General features: G+C 40.4%; 1 protein-coding gene across 2 annotated transcripts in view; it reads left to right on the top strand.

The window, feature by feature from the left end:
* Window positions 1-16,435, top strand: part of DOCK1 (dedicator of cytokinesis 1) — a 287,412-nt gene extending 270,977 nt beyond the window's left edge. For both annotated transcript variants that reach the window (XM_065639491.1, XM_065639490.1), the window contains exons 50-52: window positions 1,848-2,001; window positions 5,374-5,519; window positions 15,134-16,435. In XM_065639491.1, coding sequence (XP_065495563.1) covers window positions 1,848-2,001; window positions 5,374-5,519; window positions 15,134-15,229 — 396 coding nt within the window. In that variant the 3' untranslated portion in view covers window positions 15,230-16,435. The remainder of the gene's footprint in view (window positions 1-1,847; window positions 2,002-5,373; window positions 5,520-15,133) is intronic.
* Window positions 16,436-17,636: the final 1,201 nt, after the last annotated feature.

Here is a 17,636-nt window from a genome sequence, read left to right as displayed (position 1 = left end):
CGGAGGCCAGTTTGTTTAGTTGTATGGCTTAGATACTTTTTTCCAAATTGCACTGTTGTCATAATGAATTTATTGACTGATCAAAACCCGAGCCCTAATTACAGAGATCCTGTGCTCCTGTGATCTTATCAGAAGATAAATTAAGCACTTTGGTATGTGAAGATCAGTAATGTCTTTATAGTGTTCTAGAGATTTTTATCTTAAGTATCACATAAACTTCTTTAACATAAATTGTCATTGTTAGTTGTTTGATTCCATGAGCTGATAGCAAACCTAACACTGAAGCCAGGTAGTTAACAGACCCCCCGAAAGCTTGAGTTAGAAATCAGAATAACAGGCCTGTACATTTGATTGATTTAGTGGCGTCTAACATCACTCGCTATTGGTCTTGTTTTCGTTAGACCAAAAATAAATTAGCAAGGGGTTCATTATGGATTAGTGGTCTCCAAAGGGTTCATGCTCCCTAGCAGAACTGTGATTTATATGAAGCTTTAAGAAGAGGACCAAGCTTGTCAATCGCAGAAGAAGTTAAAATTTATTAGACATAAGTAGCTACAGACCAGGTTAACTTGGGAACTTGAATCTAGTTTTTGGGTTTTCTCTTGATTCTGGCGTTGCAGCTTTCCCAATCAATTAGTGTATTTTCCTTAGTTGCTTTTTTTTATAATAATATGCCTCTGAGAAAGTCATTACCACGTTTATCCATTCTACTAAAAGCAGGCTTTAAAGATGTAGGAAGAACAAAACTTTGGAGTCTTTAGGACTTGAATTTTAGTATTGGGCAAATTTCTGAAAGGTTACCCTGAGCTCTTGATGAACTTTCAAAACAATTTACATACTTTGTGGTCATTCATTTCTCATAGAAGGGTCTCAGACACAGCCTTTGATGCAAACCCTCTTAGGGTTTGTTTTCTGAAAATAAAAGGAAGTGCTCATACCTCATTTTAGATTTCTCCTTCACAACATACTTTTTAAGAAAACATTGCGAAATGGCAAAATTCTTCAAAAAAGCATGAATTGCTGCTGGCATTTTCTGTTTTGTCCTAATGCAGCACCTTGGCTGCTCTTCCCGTCTCGACTTCAGGCTGCTGCTCCATTTTCTGTGATCTCCTGGAAATAAAAAAATTCCTTTCTCAGCTGCGATTACTAGAAATATGGGGATGGGTAACAAACAGCAGAGCTCAGAATTAGGGCCAGTAAAAGGAGTCACCATAAGTTGCCCATCAGATTACAAATATCATTTCAGGGTTTCTGATGGAAAACTTAAATGGACCGTGAAGCCGCCAGAGCAGAACAATATGGATATTTCAGTGAATTAAATATAAGCACAAACATGCACCGTCAAGAAAGTGTCTCTGGACAGCCGATGGCTTCCTCAGAAGAGAGTATGACCGTGCAAACAATTAAAGAAATAAATTGTAAAAGGAACGTAGAGCCCTGTGAGAAGAAAATACTTTGCATATTGTATAATCTTACGTAAGGATGTAGACTTGTTTAGCTGTTATTAAGCAAGTGTTTGGGGAATTGGCTCTGCTTCGCAGAAAAATGTGCCAGGCTACAGGAAAGTGTGTGGATTAAGCCTCATTGGGATTTCTGGGAAGAAGGGAAGAATATTTGGAGCTCTGAAATACTGCATTAAATCGCAAGTATTGGATGTTGTCATTGCACGCTTATTGTTCAGGAGGTCATGGGGAAAAGGCAGTATTCCCAAGGTCTGCGGCTCGGTAACAATATATTAATATATTCCTTTACTGTCTCACCGCGATGGTACCAGCCAGTATCTGCTTGTACCGGTGCTGTGCTGCAGTGAAACAACTGGGATTTTCCCTGGTTTTGTCCTTGTGCAGATCAGCCCACTGCGACCACAGAGACCAAAAAGCCAAGTCATAAACGTCATTTCCAGTGAAAGACGTTTCTCCGTCTCCCCGTCACCCCCCAGCTCCCAAGGGACGCCACCCCCGATAACTCCACGGACAAAGCTTTCCTTCACCATACAGTCCAGTAAGTCTTTACATCTAATTAAATTTTATTTATATAGAGTATTTTATGCAAAATAACTGGTGGGGAGATGGGTTCCCCAGTCATTGCATTATGATTCGAGTTCTTTGAGTTGGTCTTTCTGCTGCCACCTCTTCACATCATGCTCCTTGCATTTGCCAGAAAAAATTACTTCAACATTTTACAAAAGCAAGCAAAATTCTTACATTGGAAAAGTTTCTTTTCCTTTCCAAGTAATCATTAAAAATTACTTAGGTATAGAGCAACTGTCAAAAATTAGTGTTGTACTTGATGCTATATTGAATTGAGGGTATTTTGGAGCATAAAGGCTGAAAAAGTAATCTTTCAATATAATCGTAGCTTAGAAGAACTTTTATTTCCTATGTAGTCAGTACAAGCCAGAAGGGAAAAACAAGTCAGTCTTTTTGATGTAGTTTTTGTTTGACATTGACATCTATCCCTCAGTTCTTCTGGAAAATAAAATATATTTGCCTCAGTCTCCAGGAAACCCTATTGCAAAACTGGGTGTAATACAACACCTGTTTCTTTTACAGTGCTGTTTTCCAGAAACTGTGATTGAGAGGTTTTAGTTGCTAGCATGTGACCCAAAAAAAAACCCCAATCTTTTTGATACCTGTACCCAAATGCTAGTACAGTAGTCAAGAGTTTGGTGTTAGTAAAGAGGAGAATAGATGATCAGTTTTAAGAAAAAAATATTGTTTGATCAACATCAATTTGTTTTATTTACTTTTTTTAGTACTCCAGAACCTTTTCCCTTCAATCATGTTTTGGAAAGTTCTTGTTGCCCATTGCAGACACGTGTCCTGTGAGCAGGAACGTGTTTATTCTACAAATCCGCAACGACAGAATTGTCTTCCAAAAGGCATGTGGTTTTGTTTTAATGATTTGAAAATGTTGGTTGCAAACATGGAAGAGGGATAAGCAAGTGCAGATCAGTGCAGCGCTTCCTTTGCATAGTCAGACACCTAAAGCAAGTATTTTGGTAACTGTGAACTCTCTCCTTTCTTTATAACTTGATAGCTAAAAACTACCAGTATGCTAAAAAAAAAAAAAAAAGGAATATAGATAAGTAGAGTATCTATGCTTCTGCAAAAAATATTCTTTGAATTGGATTGTTTCTTCTTTTTTCGTTTGGGTTTTTGTATCTGAAACGATCGTGTTTTTCTGAGAATATTTAGGTCTATCTGCTGGAGATTTATGGGTATTATAGAAAATAGGTTCAGCTCGGTGCAAAATCCACGGAACTTGTCTGTAATAGTTTGAGGAACTGTAGTGATAATTTTTTTTAGGAATTCCAAGGATAAAGTAGCTGCTTCGGTGCACAAATTGGCTAAAAGCAGTTAATGGGTTGCCGAGCCATACTGCTTGCTTGTTAGCTGGCAGTTTAGGAGAATGGAGTGTAAAATTTGTTCATTAAGTTAAGGTGAAAATACGAGTTGTCTGACTGATCTCTGGCCAGCTCAGAGATGTTCTCGGTGGCACGTGGCCAGAAGGGAATGAGCAGTACAGACCACACTAGTCTGATAAAGCACCTTGAGTAACGATAGCAAACCAGAAATGATGAGGAATTCTTTGTGTAGCGACTGAGTCAGTGAAGTGTATTTCAGCTGAATTGAGCAGGAGAAAATTAATAGATCTGTAACAAATAGATCCTCGTGAAGCAGGACTGAAAATTACTGACATTCGTGTTCGATGCCTGTTCTGCAGAAGGGCACGGGACTCCTGGACTTCATTAAACCGTGTTCGACACACATCAGATATTTTTTATTTTCTTTATAGAATGCTGTCATTCCACTATAAATAGTTTGTTAGGCTGAATGTAAATACGTAGTTAATGTATATTATTCGCGTGGATGGAATGTCCTACCCATATTTACAGGGATTTATTGCTGCCTTACAAAAAGATGTCTACATGTAATGGCCATTAGTATATACCGTAATATCATGTAAGATACAAATATGACGTGGTCAGGACGGTTAAATTCAGCTACTAAAAGGCTGTAAGACTAAATTTCTAATGCTTAATTATGAACAGGGAAGTGATGCTGCGAATGTTTAGTTATAAATGTTTTCCATGTGTATGTTTTTATGGCAAGTGCTTAGCAGAAGTAGATTCTCGTGGAGGTATTTAAAAGATCGTTTTGGGAATGGGGAAATCCTGTATGTGTAGAAAAGGAAGGAAGAAAAACAGGAGCAATGGAAAAAGTGATGAGAAATTCAGGTCCTGGAGGACAAACAGCAATTTCAGTCTGACGTAGAAGAAGCCACTGAAAGTTTGAAGTCCCAGGATGGAAAAATATTCTTCTTCCTGGCATAGCTGAAAGTTCAGGTGAAAGGATGAAGAGTAAAATTACAGTTTTCAGTGACAAATCAATACAGCCACCTTATAGTTAAATTGTGTTAGTGAGAGGCCGTTTTAGAGAACAATAAAAGGACACAGTTTGTAAGGTATTGATAGGAACCTTGCAGTAAAAGTATCTGCATAAACAAGTCCTCCATTTGTTTCACAAATCACCCCAGTAAAATAAAAATAACCTTTTTTTCATTTCCTAAATGAAAACACTTCCCTAGTTTATCAAAAATAAATTAAGTTTCTTATCTCGTAGAGCTCACAGTGGGTTTTGCCTGTGTTAAAATGAGTGAATTACCCTGAAAAACACCGTGGGTGGATTTCTACACAAAAACCTATGTATCACTCAGGCCTCAATAAACTTTATTGTCCCTCAGGCTATTCGCCTGTACAGCACATACCTGGTAGGATTTATCTGCTCAGAAAAGGGAACTTTCTACCCAGGAAAGAGTAATAATAAATGTTTTGTACTTTCTCTTGCACGATTTTATTTACTCAACAGCTAATGACTGCTCATTTATTATAGTTACCTGGAGTTTTAAAGTTTTTGAGAGAGATGTAATTAATTACAGGCTTTCATTTGTGAATTTTATTAGAAAGGAGCTTTTATTTTACTGGGGAAAGCTAAATAAAGCTTAGCCCAATTATATTTTCTTAGCGCGCTTTCCAAAACTTCTATTGTATATTAATGTACAAGGTGTAAATGCAGAGCTCACAGCTGAGAAAATTATATTTGCTAAGCTATGAATATTTTGGCAAGTATTTTGAGTGCATCCTGAAAATTAGCCCAGTGCAGCTCCACGGTTCATCCATTGATGCGGAGGTGGGTTAATTGTTCTACTTCGCTTTAAAATCCCTCACTAGATGATGCAGATAATTACGAAGGCAGACGATATTGCACGTGCAGCATTCTCGCGGTATCATTGCCGTACGAATTGGCGCCGTCTGGGTCTTCGCGTTCGATTCACCTGCTGAAAGAGTTAACTCCGTGTTGGTTTTTGCAGATCTGGAGCTGAACGGCATGTCCAGCTCCGACGTCCCCGACGTTCCTCCTCCCCTGCCCCTCAAAGGCAGCATGGCCGATTATGGGAACCTGATGGAAAGTCAAGACTTGATCAGCCCGACGACCTCCCCCCCCACCCATCAAAGGGTGAGTTCTCTCGCTAACGACAATTTTCTGCAGTTTTCTTTGCGTTTCTATTTTACACGGTGCTCAGCGAGGTGGAATCCAGAGGTTTCTCCCGCTGGAACGTGAGGGAACGTCATTGCTCACAGGGACCGACCTGCCGGGAGGTTGGATTCATTCTGGTGGAGGAGACAAAGCAAAATGTTGTCAGCTGTGTGGGTAACGGAGCTTAAACCTACCGGATACGTTCTCAGCAGCAAGTTAGATTTAATAGCCTTTCAATCCTGTCTGAGGAAAGGAAATCAAACATGTACCCAATATCTTTCGACATTCAATCGCCACTTGTTGCCCAGAGGCAAACACGCGTGTCCCCTTTGAGGGAAGGAGCTCAGAAATGCTCTTCATCATCAACAGGGTTTGCAGCTTTCTGAAGAAAATACACTTTTTCAACTTTCCTTCTTGTATCCTGGAAGCTTTTACAAATAATTTGGTCCTTTTCTTTAAAACAGCACTTTTGAGAAGGGCCAATTATTTTCTTTTTGAAGAAAAAAATACGCTTAAAGAGGATTTTATTTCCTTTGACTTTGAAATGTGTAACTTTGGCCAAGCTGTTATTTCGTGGCAAAACTCTCAGCAGTGATGATTCTTTTTTGTTTGCAGAGGTATCTTCCAGGATTTCTCTGAAGTTCATCATTCAAATGAAATTCTGTTGAGTAATTTGCTTTTCAGTAACTTTCATGGTTAGAGAAAGCATTTCTAATCTCAGCAGTCAGGCAGGAATTCAGTTTTAACTTTGGGAATAGTTTCGTTTAACAGACTGTCACAGTGCACAACAGTACACAAGTCTGGCTTTTTCCATGGTTGAAATAGTAACTGTGTTATTGTAGGAATTCAGTATTTTCAAGCTAAATGGGAAAAAAGAAAGGATAAAGAAGTGACTTCAGGAATGAGAGTAGTGTTATTCAAAACTCAATGTTTTACTCATATGCATACATTGAAAAATTCTCTATTCCCATCGTCTCTTCCATAGTTCTTCCCAATAACTGGATGGTTTTAGTAAATATTTTGACTATGTTTTTTTGTGAACCCTTTTCTTCTAATTTCTGTCAAACTATACTAAGCTCTTACCCATTTCCCTGGCTTCTCTCTCGGGGACCACCTCTCGCTTGACCTGAATACAGACCTCGAAAGTGGAAAATTGCAGAATGTGCAGGAGGGCTGCCAGGAGTTTTGTCTGAGGAAGCCATCTTCATGAAGAAAGCAAAAAAATTCAAATTAGGTTTCAAATTTCTTGAACTTCTTTCTGTATGATCTCCAGGGTAATAAATACATTTTTTTATGATATCCTATAAGTTTTAGGTCATAGTAGTAGCTCAGGATTGCTAATGTGAGTTCAGTTCTTAGCTACAAAGCATTAAACAATGAGATGATAAAACACATGGTGAGAAATAAAATCCCAATAGCCAGGTTCCGTTTCCCTTCCTTGTGAGGTTGTTTGAAGGGGTTTCCACGCAGCGGACAAATGCGAGATATTTACTGAACTACTTGCAAATGCCACCAGGCTGTGGTGGTTGGAGCCCAGACCTGAAGGCAACTCCAGTTCCAGCCTTGGTCTCGTTGCTGTTGAATACATGACCACATCATTAAATGGAAGTTCATTAAAACAGTAGCAATGTGCTCCCTTGGTTTTTTTGCAAAATTTCATTCAGATTCAGATCTTACTACATTTTCTCTTTACAGTCTTCACCTCTCAGACTCTTTTTTTTTCTTCTATATGTATTTTGTAATTGTAGAAATGAGACGCATTGTTCAACACCAAGTGTTGAAAGACCTCAAGATTTAAGTGTACCTTAGAAATGCAGTCAAATATAATCAAAGTTTTCTTTAGCATCTGTATTTTTCTAAACTTTCCAAGACAAGAGAATATAGTTCCAAAGTCTAAAAAATGGATCTAAAGCAGATTTGTCATAAAGCCACATGTATTAGTCTTAGAATTAATTTAAGGAAGGGCTTCTAGTCTTATAACAATCACTCTGTGCATTTATTTCATCAGGCTTGTAGGAGGGAAGCTGTTAAAGGACATAAAGAAAATGAGTAGTGCTGGGAATGAAAGATCAGATGGATAAATTCTTATTACTGCTGTGATTAAATTCCATTCCACAGTTTTTAATGCCTTGTGTTTCATGGGTCAAATACCTACATGCTTCTTCACTTGATAATTCTCTGCCTAGTAAACTGATCATCTTTTAAATTACACATGCTTTGTACCAGGGAAGAAAAATTCAGTAAAAAATATAGATAAGATTATCTTAGTAGCTTTTAAACTGGAAATACTTCCTTGTATGATAATTTATTACGTGGTTCACTCTGTCTTGCAGTCAGTCAAGAAACCCCAAAAAAGTGCTGTAGTGAACCGAAAGACATTCCGTGATAAATGCATCGAATACTTCAAATCAAACTGCAAGCAATAGTGTCATTTAGTGTCTGAGACTGTCAGTTTATGTGGAGTCCAGCGTTAATTTGGTCTGCCTTAAGTCCTTTATCCCAGTGATCATCTAATTACGATTTTCTGATTGTCCTCTTATTCATTAACTGTGATACCCTTATATATATTTTCTTCCACTGTATGATTTGTTCTGCTAAAGATGTTCATAATAATATATGGGAACATAAAAAAAAAAAGAAGTCTACGACTCCTGCAAGGATTATTATTCCATCAAGGGATTCCTTTAGGCACTTCTCGTTCTTTATGGGTTCATCCATATACCCTTGCATACAAATCAACCGCCTGCTTAGTATTCACAGCGAGAAGGGAAACTCAAAGAAAATAGACAAAGGAGCACTTACATTTATAATATCGGCTATAACACTTACTGAGCATCAGATAATGGTTTGGATGAGAAGATCTGGATCAGTCTGGTGTAGCTGGAGAACTTGGCAAGGAGGGGAGAGCAAAGGCTGAAGCGGTGGGTGATGTGAGGAGACTCGGATGGTTATTCAGATGTAATGGAAGTGTTTGCACGGAAGGAAAAATCCAGGGGATTTCTCCTGTGTTGGGATGCAGTTAGGTTAGCCACAGGGAGCCAAAATTGACCTTAAAGCCTACAGCAAATGTACTGTGCTGATGTGGGCAAAGAGTTGAGGGTAGAAACCCAGCTGAAACTGCGGAGGGGGCAGGTAATTAGGGAGTGCTGCTTCGGCGTTCGCAAGTTTTCTTTCTCTGATGTTATTTCTCGGGAGAAATCCCCTTCTTTCCCAAAGTGCTTCGTGTAACCCCTGGGCCCGTCTCCCCAAGCTGGGGCTGGTGGGGATCTGAGCATCCTGGTGCCACCTCCCTGGGACCCCCCACCGCAGGTTCGGTGACTGAGGGCTCACCCCGGCTCCCTCACCACAGCAGCATTATCCCGTGGAGATGCTGGAAAAAGTGAAATTGGAAAAAGTGCATTATTAATCCGTTACATTAAATTAAAAAGTTGACTTTGTGGGCTGCATTCGCTCACAAATGGAAATAAATGTCTCCTCTTCTGCCTAATACTCCAGATTTATAAAAAACAGACTCTCTGACCAAAGGCTTTCCATGGTGCCTAGAAGTATATAATGTGCCCAGAAGAAAAGAAGTTAAAATTTGGTTTTTATTTACGATCTGATCATTATTTTTGCCCACTGGAGATGGGAAGCATTGCAAGCCCTTCCTCCAGTGCAGAGTCTCCACCGCGGCCCAGCTGGGCTGGGCTTTGGTGGGTTAAGCTCTTGCCGAGCAAAGAGTTTCTACAAAGCTCACAGTCACTTTTTAGTAAGTCTCCAAATCAATGGGCTGCCACTGCTTATTACAGGATTTTGAGTGAAAAATGTGTTCTTCTGCTGTCAGCCCGGAGATATAGAGCCCGTGATGTGTCCCTGAGCAGCACCCGTGATTTTGTTTCGGAAAGGGCCGTGTCGCTGCCCTCGGCACCACACGGGATCACTGCGGGTTGTGCTCTGGCCGGTCGGTAACGCGTTTCTTTATCGCTCTCGCAGGGCCCAGGCCTTCAGTGAGAAATACAGTTTCAGTCTGGAGCCTAAACCTAATTCTGAGGGCATTGCTCATAACTCCTGAGCTCTGTTTATGTACGGACCGGAGCAGAAAAACTGCACTTTTGAAAATCGAGTTAGCCGGCGTCTGGAATACTGATAGCCTCTGCATGCAGGAATGTGGTTCAACGGAGGGAAAATTGCATTAGTTGTGCTTTAACACAGCTGGTACCCACCAGGAGCGAGACCTCTGCTAGGCCCAGCTCTCGCCCCCGTCCGCCGGCATCGCTCCCCGGGAGCATCGTCCCTCCAGGGATGAACGTTCCCCCATCGGGAGAGCACAGCCAGGGTCCTGACAAAAGCAAAAACAATCCAAGTTGCTGATTCAAAGCATTTGGATGTTCCCTGTTTTGAGGGACCTTTCATGTTGCCCAAGGAGAGGGTGGGAGTACACAAGGGGCACCTCTGCAGAAGGACTCTTAAAATTATAGAATCATAGAATTGTTTTGGTTGGAAGAGGCCCTCAAGATCATCGAGTACCACCATTAACCCAACACTGTCACTGCCCCATGTCCCTGAGAACATCACCCCCGTGTCTGTCCAACCCCTCCAGGGATGGTGACTCCAGCACTGCCCTGGGCAGCCTGTTCCAATGCCCCACAGCCCTTGGGGGAAGAAATTGTTCCCAAGATCCAACCTCGACCTCCCCTGGCGCAACTTGAGGCCGTTTCCTCTGGTCCTGGCGCTTGTTCCTGGGGAGCAGAGCCCGACCCCCCCTGGCTCCAAGCTCCTTTCAGGCAGGTCAGAGATCAGAAGGTCTCCCCTCAGCTCCTGTTCTCCAGCTGAACCCCCAGCTCCCTCAGCCGCTCCCATCACACTTGTCTTCTCTTCCCAAAGTTCACTCCAGCTAATGGCTGCCTTACAAAGTCAAATGAAACTCTAATAGATTAAGTATGACAACAGAGTTTGAACGGTCATTTCACCGCGGCTACCTGCGGTCTTTTCCACATAACTTTGCTCCCTGGGTCAAACAGCTAATTAGCTTAAACTGTCTATAATTTGGTTCAAATTAACCGAGTTGGGTTGATCTCTCCATCGGCACATTATCGCTCTTTGAGAATATGAGCGTTATTCCTCCAAGAACTCACATTATGTGTTATTTTTCATTGCAGATATTAAATAAGCAAGTTGATGCTTGTCAGGCGATTCGGCTCCTTGCTAAAAATCACGATGTAAGTGAGAAGGAGCAATTCAGAGCTCAGCGTTTGGAAGTGTTTGCACAGCCCTGTGTAATTGATAGCCTTATATACTTCTCATTTCTACTGCTTCTGACCTAATTAGATCTGTTAATCCTTCAAACTAAAGTGGTTTTGATTGGATCCCCATAGCTTGCCGTACTTATGACCATTTAATTTCAAAGAAAAATAATGACACAGAAAGAAATCTTGTACAGTGTCACAAGGACCATTTGTTGGGGATCAAATTTTATTTGATTTTTTGGTTGTTTTTTAATAGTATTTCCTGATTTAAAAAAAAATCTTACATCTTATTTTACTCCTTCACAGGGTCAATAAAAATATGTATTTTTTTTTATCTTCTTCAATTTATTTTTATTGCATCCTGAACATGGATAATGTAGTGTACTTTGTATCTCTAAGAGAATGGAGACAAATGTTTTTAAACCCAATTCTTTTCTGTATCAGGAAAAAACAAACAAATGGGAGCAATTTCGTGTTCGAAGCAGAAGGAACAGATTGCTTCTGTGTTGCAGATGTGCCTTTTACATAAGGTTTCTGCTTCCCCCGAGGTACCCGTGAGTCAAGGATTCTGCCCAGAATAGGTCTGAATGAGCCAGCAGACTCTCTCGTTATGTCAGGAAATAAAAGCACGCTTCGAGATTCGACAAGTTCACAATTAACCACTGAAATATCAACGTGAACTCTGCAAAGTAGTTCTTAATTAAATATAAAATCAAGGGAAAGTCTGGTTAGTATTTCAAAGTTTCTAAGGGGAAACCGAGCAAAAATGGACTTCATAAGCCTAATAATGTTTTTCTGAGCGTGATATTAAAGGGAGGGAGAAAGTGTGTTTGAATTTCTTCCTGTGCTGGAATAACAGGGAGTGCAGATCAGCCCGGGGAGTGATGGCTGGATTTGGAGTTTCACCAGTTCCATATTGACACCTTTTGTCTTGCTGATTTCTCAATAATTTTGCCCTGACGAGCGTTACATGTCCGACTTAATATATTCGTTAGTAGCTTATTATTTAAATGAGCATGTGCTAAATTTATCCAACTTTTTAATGTGAATTGTAAATTCAATTATAATAATTATCTACCTATCTCTGTTATTTCTTTCTGCCTAATTTGCTTGCAGAATCTAAGCTCTGGTAGGTTTTGCGCTTGTTATTTATAGCATCTATATTTAGCTTATTCTCATTGCATTTGCATTGTATCTGTTCTTGAGAAGCAGGTTTTCAGGGATAATTTGATTGTTCTCTGATCAATATAAAGGGCTCATTTGTTTGAAAAATGCCTTTGATCTAATTGACTTGGGAATTATTGCCAATATACTCTTTAAATTGAAAATGGATTTTCACAAATGATGCTATCAGCAAAGTTAGGGTTTTTTCTAGCGATAAATAATGTTATAGGTATCATCTGGGAGCAAAGAACCGAGGAAACTTTTATGTTTTGTAATGTATTTTAGAGGGGCACCTGGTTTATTTAGTTATGAAGTAAATGTCGTCTCCGCGAGGAGCTCTTGCGTGTCGCATGCTGATGTTCTGCAGACCGCCGGCGTTTCCCAAAGTTTGCCCAGAAGCCCCTGCCTGGACCCGTGACTGGAACTGAGCAGTTTTTCAAAGACTTTGAAATCCGCAGGTCACAATTGAATGCATGAGGCTACATAATGTTGACAGTCCAGCTCTTATTCGGGTGCCTTAGTAGGGATTCAGGACCTAACTTAACATACCAGGTTAAGAAAAGTGTTTGGTCAGGCGGAGGAAGAATTTGATGGTTCTGACCATAATACTTCGAAACAGATTTGCAGTGGCATTTTATTAAAAAAAAAAAAAAAAAAAGAAAAAAACCCCTTCAGTTTTGCATTTAACAATCTTATTTTGTCTTCTTTACATATTAGTCTGTTGACTTGGTTTTCTGACTCGGGGATCATTGTGTCCCACGGTAAGTCAGGAATAAATAGCGCCCGGTTTGGAGCCTGCTCTGGAAAATGCTGCTTGCTCAGCAGGGGCTTCTTGACACGTGTGTTTCAAGCAGCAGTGCCCTTTTGAGACTAAAGCCTTTTGAATAATTTGGTTATTTCTTCAAAAGAGCTCGTATAAACTCTGACCGGACTGTGAACACAAGAGCACAGAGGTTTTTGTGTCGGTGATGCTGCCGGAGAGGATGGGGAGGGGACGGGCTTTGCCTCTCCGTGCTTTGGGTCTGCTGGTTGGGACGGTGGCAAAACGGACAGAAGAGCTCAGGGCACGGCTTAACCAACGAGAGTTTGTGATCCGTGTTCGTTCAGAAAGGATTTATTTCCAGGTAGGACACAGGAAAAATATTCCAGCAAAAATCCATCCTTCCCAGCCCTGCCAGTGGCCATCTTACCTTTCTGTTTAGTCTGTGATTAGTAAGTTTAGCTGGGAAAAGCTCTGGATTTATAGCTTCGTGCTGTCCTAAAAGCTGCTTTGAGGGGGCATTCAGTCACCTTAAAGATTCTTTTTTCCTTCTATGCTTACGCATCTTTAACATGGTCACGAAATTGCAGGAGTGTTTTGAGGCTCGTTGGGCTTGTGGCAAAGACTGAAACGTCCCGGCGTCACCCTGAACCTCTCTGCTTTTTGGGGAGCAGCTTTGGATAGCTTTGAAAAGGAACAGCCTTGTTTTGGACGCACTTCCATGAGGTTTATCAATTGCTTGTATACTAGTTTCTTACCATGATTGAGAAATCACTGGTTATTTTGTCCAAGACATTAATAAAAGTTGGGATGTGAGTATCAAGGTTGCAAGTGCAGTACGTGCGGTGCAGCACTAAGGCATTTCAGATGTTTGCACTGGGTTTGTAGCGATGATTAAGGAAATCTGGCGGTCACTGTATGGCGTAGGGTTTTAAGTGTTAGTGCGTGGAGCCAGCGGTATGGGCTGGGTAAGGTGGGACGGGAACCCTGACACACAAACAGGTGGGAGTGAAAAAATATTGTTATCATTGCAGGAAAACAAAAAGTGGTGGCTGGCGGAGGGCTGAGCAGGGGAAGAGTCTTAGGGGAAAACAAAAGAGAAAGAAAGGGAAGGAAGGAAGGAAAAGAAAGGAAGAAAGAAAGAGAGAAAGGAGGAAGGAAAGGGAAAGGAAGGAAGGAAAAGAAAGGAAGGAAGGAAAAGGAAGGAAGGAAAAGAAAGAAAGGAAGGAAAAGGAAGGAAGGAAAAGAAAGAAAGGAAGGAAAAGAAAGAAAGGAAGGAAAAGGAAGGAAGGAAAAGAAAGAAAGGAAGGAAGAAAAAGGAAGGAAAGGAAGGAAGGAAAAGAAAGGAAGGAAAAGGAAGGAAGGAAAAGAAAGAAAGGAAGGAAGAAAAAGGAAGGAAAGGAAGGAAGGAAAAGAAAGAAAGGAAGGAAAAGGAAGGAAGGAAAAGGAAGGAAGAAGAAGGAAGGAAGGAAAAGAAAAGGAAGGAAGGAAAAGAAAAGGAAGAAAGGAAGAAAGAAAGAAGGAAAGGGAAAGGAAGGAAGGGAAGGAAGGAAGGAAAAGAAAGAAAGGAAGGAAAAAAGGAAGGAAGAAAGAGAGAAAGAAAGAAAGAAGCAGCATTTCTGAGGTGTGATGCTGCAGTACAGCCTCGGCGCAGTGATGGGAAAACGAATGGCTGCGTTGCCAAAATGCTGCAGGAAAGCAGACTGCAAAGCGTGTGAGCAAACTGCAGGGTTCTCAAGCACTTCCTGAAACAGATTCCGTCGTGTATATGATTGAATGTTATGGAAAAAAAGCCTTGATTTCCATAATGACTTCTTTAATTTGTCCAATTAGCTGGTGAATCTAACCAAGGGTGCTCTTGTTCTTTTTTATGATGTACGAAGTGATTTAAAATATGTATATTTGAACAGTCTGGATTTCTGGTTTGAATATTTTAATTATAACTGAATGTGTAATAGTAAATTGCAAGTTACTTATCTCTTTAAATGGTTTCCTTTTTTTTTTTAATTATTTCTGTTCTCAATGTGCAAAATACAAAAATAATGGAAAAGCAATGAAGCTGTTGCTTCAAGCTGGCTTTTAAGCTCTGTAGTGCATAGAGACCGAGGGCAATCGATACAGCCCGAGAAATCAATATCCTATCATGATATAAAGTGGGGAATTATAAACTTCTCCAGTGCTTTCAAAAGATTTTTCCTGAAATACTGGACTAATTAATCAGGAACCCTTGAGAGGTTTCTTTTATTGTCTAAAGTAGAAGTTATATTTTAAGCTAATGGCCAAGAGCGTTTGGTATTCTTAGCAGCACATTCTGCGGAGAAGCTTTCAGGAGTCGGGTGGCTACAGACTTACCTGCTGTCTCTCACAGTTATTTATGAACCAGCAAATGTTACAGAAATCCATTTGTTGCTAACGCGGTCTCTCCAAAATTGTTTTTTTTCTAGCACCTGCCGCCTCCGCTCCCCAGCAAGACCCCCCCGCCGCCGCCTCCGAAGACCACTCGGAAGCAGACGTCTGTCGACTCTGGGATTGTCCAGTGAAGAAGGAAGCGGGTCTTTTTTTCCCAAAGATAAAGCTGTAACAATTCATTTCCTTAAGTATTTTATGGTATATAACGTTTACCTCATTCAGGCGTGCAGTATCTAACATTTAGTGCAATGACTTTAACTCGGTAAGAAATCCATTTCTAGCCACGTATTGGAAACAACACTACATCGCCCTTCTTTCTGGGGTTATTCCCTCCCGGAACTTGAAAGAAATCTGAATTTCGACTTGAGACCGGGAGGTGTTCACCAACTGACAGCACCCTGCTCCTAAACCCTCTCCCTGCTTCTTCTGAAAAACTTCAGGCACATAGGTAGCTGTGGAGATTAAATTGAGAGTTGAATATTTTGTACCTAAAGCCTTTAGGTAGCTGTGGAGTTTAAAACGAGCTGAGTGTTTTGTACCTAATCTCAGTGTATATAGGAATCGATGAGGATATTGGCATTGAATTCAGTGCACGTTGGAGGAGGCGTCGCAGTGAGGAGAAGCTGCCGTAGGATTTCCCCAAATAACGGTTCTGCCCAGGACTAAAAATCAGACACAGCTTACTTGTGAAATGTGCCTTCTCTTTATAAAAATTCTCCTGTATTACAAATAAACTGATGGCTGATGGGCTTTGTAGAATTAGTCGTTGGTGATCAGTCGTTTCCATTTTCATGCAGTTGGCCGTTCTGGGCGTTGATCGATGGGTAAAGCAAGGAAGCCCTTTAGCTGCCGACGGGCACGAACGTATAGGAAAAGAAAGAAAATAGGCAGAGAGGAGACTCCTGGTCTTTCTGAATGTAGCAGTTGAGTACAAGAATGGGAAGAGCTTTTTCTTTTCTTAAATGTGTAATATTTCATGTGGATTAGGATGAACTGAATGGAATCACTTTGTCCTCGTGCCATCGTTCTGTACAGAGTTTGTATATATGATGGTTTTTAGAAGGTTTTAATTTTTATGGTGCCTGCTTTTCATGTAATAATGAATTAATGTACCTGCAAAGAATGCCTTACATATTTTTAATTTCCTAATTGCTGGAAGTTTAAAAAAAAAAAAAGAGACATTTTTTTCCCAGATATTAGGCTCTGAGAAATATTGGACAATGATGGGGTGGGGTGTTGGGAGGGGGAAAGGAAACTAACTTTATACTCTAGCATTTTTTATTGTCATCACACTTTCATTTTTTACTATCTACAATCTTTTTACTCTTACGGTAGATTGTTTTTAAATGTACCACTGACTCAAAAAATAAAATATTATTTTAAAAGCTTGTCTAAGAAAATGAATACGTTCCCTTGGTATTTTTGATCCTCATTGCAGAATTTCAGGAGCTATCCTACTCCATATAGGGCTACATATACACTTTATTTTTTTCCAAACAGTTTTGAGGGAGCCTATAATAAAACTGCGTTCTTTTCATCATGGTGTTGTGCTTGTTCCTGCATGCATGTAGTGTTGAGATAAAACATGCGTTCAGCTCTAGAAACACCCATCATATATGCTGTCAATATTCGCAATGAAAGCTTACTTATATTCAGAAAACAGGTGAGTTTTAGGTAATATTTTCTACCTCAAGTAGCTGCTACATGATGCAAGTAGCCAGCAGGAGCAGGACTTACACAGCAGTAAAACAACAATGTCGTTACAAAAGCAGAAAGGTTGCCCTTCTCATAAAAAAGTGGCTCAAACGGTCGATTTTATATTCTCATAATTTTGCCTTAAACCGTTGTGTCGCTTTGGATCAAACGAACACACTTTTTCTTGCAATGTGAGATAACATCAGCTACCAGAGTGGCTCAGGATTTACTGTTAGATATTGTCCTACAATTCCCTCTTTGTTTTTAGTATAAGCTTTATTCACGGGGAACAAGCCGGGAAGGATTCTTTGCTACAGTCGATCAGGTATTCTTTCCATAGACGATCAATAATGTATTACAACTTTAATTCTGTAAGTCTTGCATTTAATTGCTTCAGAGACTGCTCATGTTGCCGTGCGGGAGATTGCGCTGGGATGCTGGTGGGTTTTCCTCTCTTCTGTGCTATTTACTTTCTAAAGGATGGGTTGAGGTTTTCACGTGGACCTTTTAAGTGGATGCTTGTAAATTGTATTTCTGATAATGTGTTTGTTTTCACGCATCCTTAGCAAATTCCTCTGCCCATGCAAATGTTATAATTTAGCCCTGCAAAACTCCGCAAACAGGAGCTGCACTTTCAGATTGGTCCTGCAGTACAGACTCTAAATCTCATGCATGTGTATGCTTTACAAATGCGCAAGCTGAGACTGGGAATTGAAAATCAGACTCTCAGCTTCACTTTCAGACCCAAATTGTCACCATTTTTACAATATAACAGTTTCTAGGCTGTAACTCACATAAAAGCCAGCCAGAACGAATCGTTACCCTCCTCAAAGTGTTGTAAAA

Source organism: Caloenas nicobarica, chromosome 7 (assembly GCF_036013445.1).
Source record: "Caloenas nicobarica isolate bCalNic1 chromosome 7, bCalNic1.hap1, whole genome shotgun sequence".
Taxonomy (NCBI): domain Eukaryota; kingdom Metazoa; phylum Chordata; class Aves; order Columbiformes; family Columbidae; genus Caloenas; species Caloenas nicobarica.
This window is presented reverse-complemented; position numbering and strand designations above follow the sequence as displayed.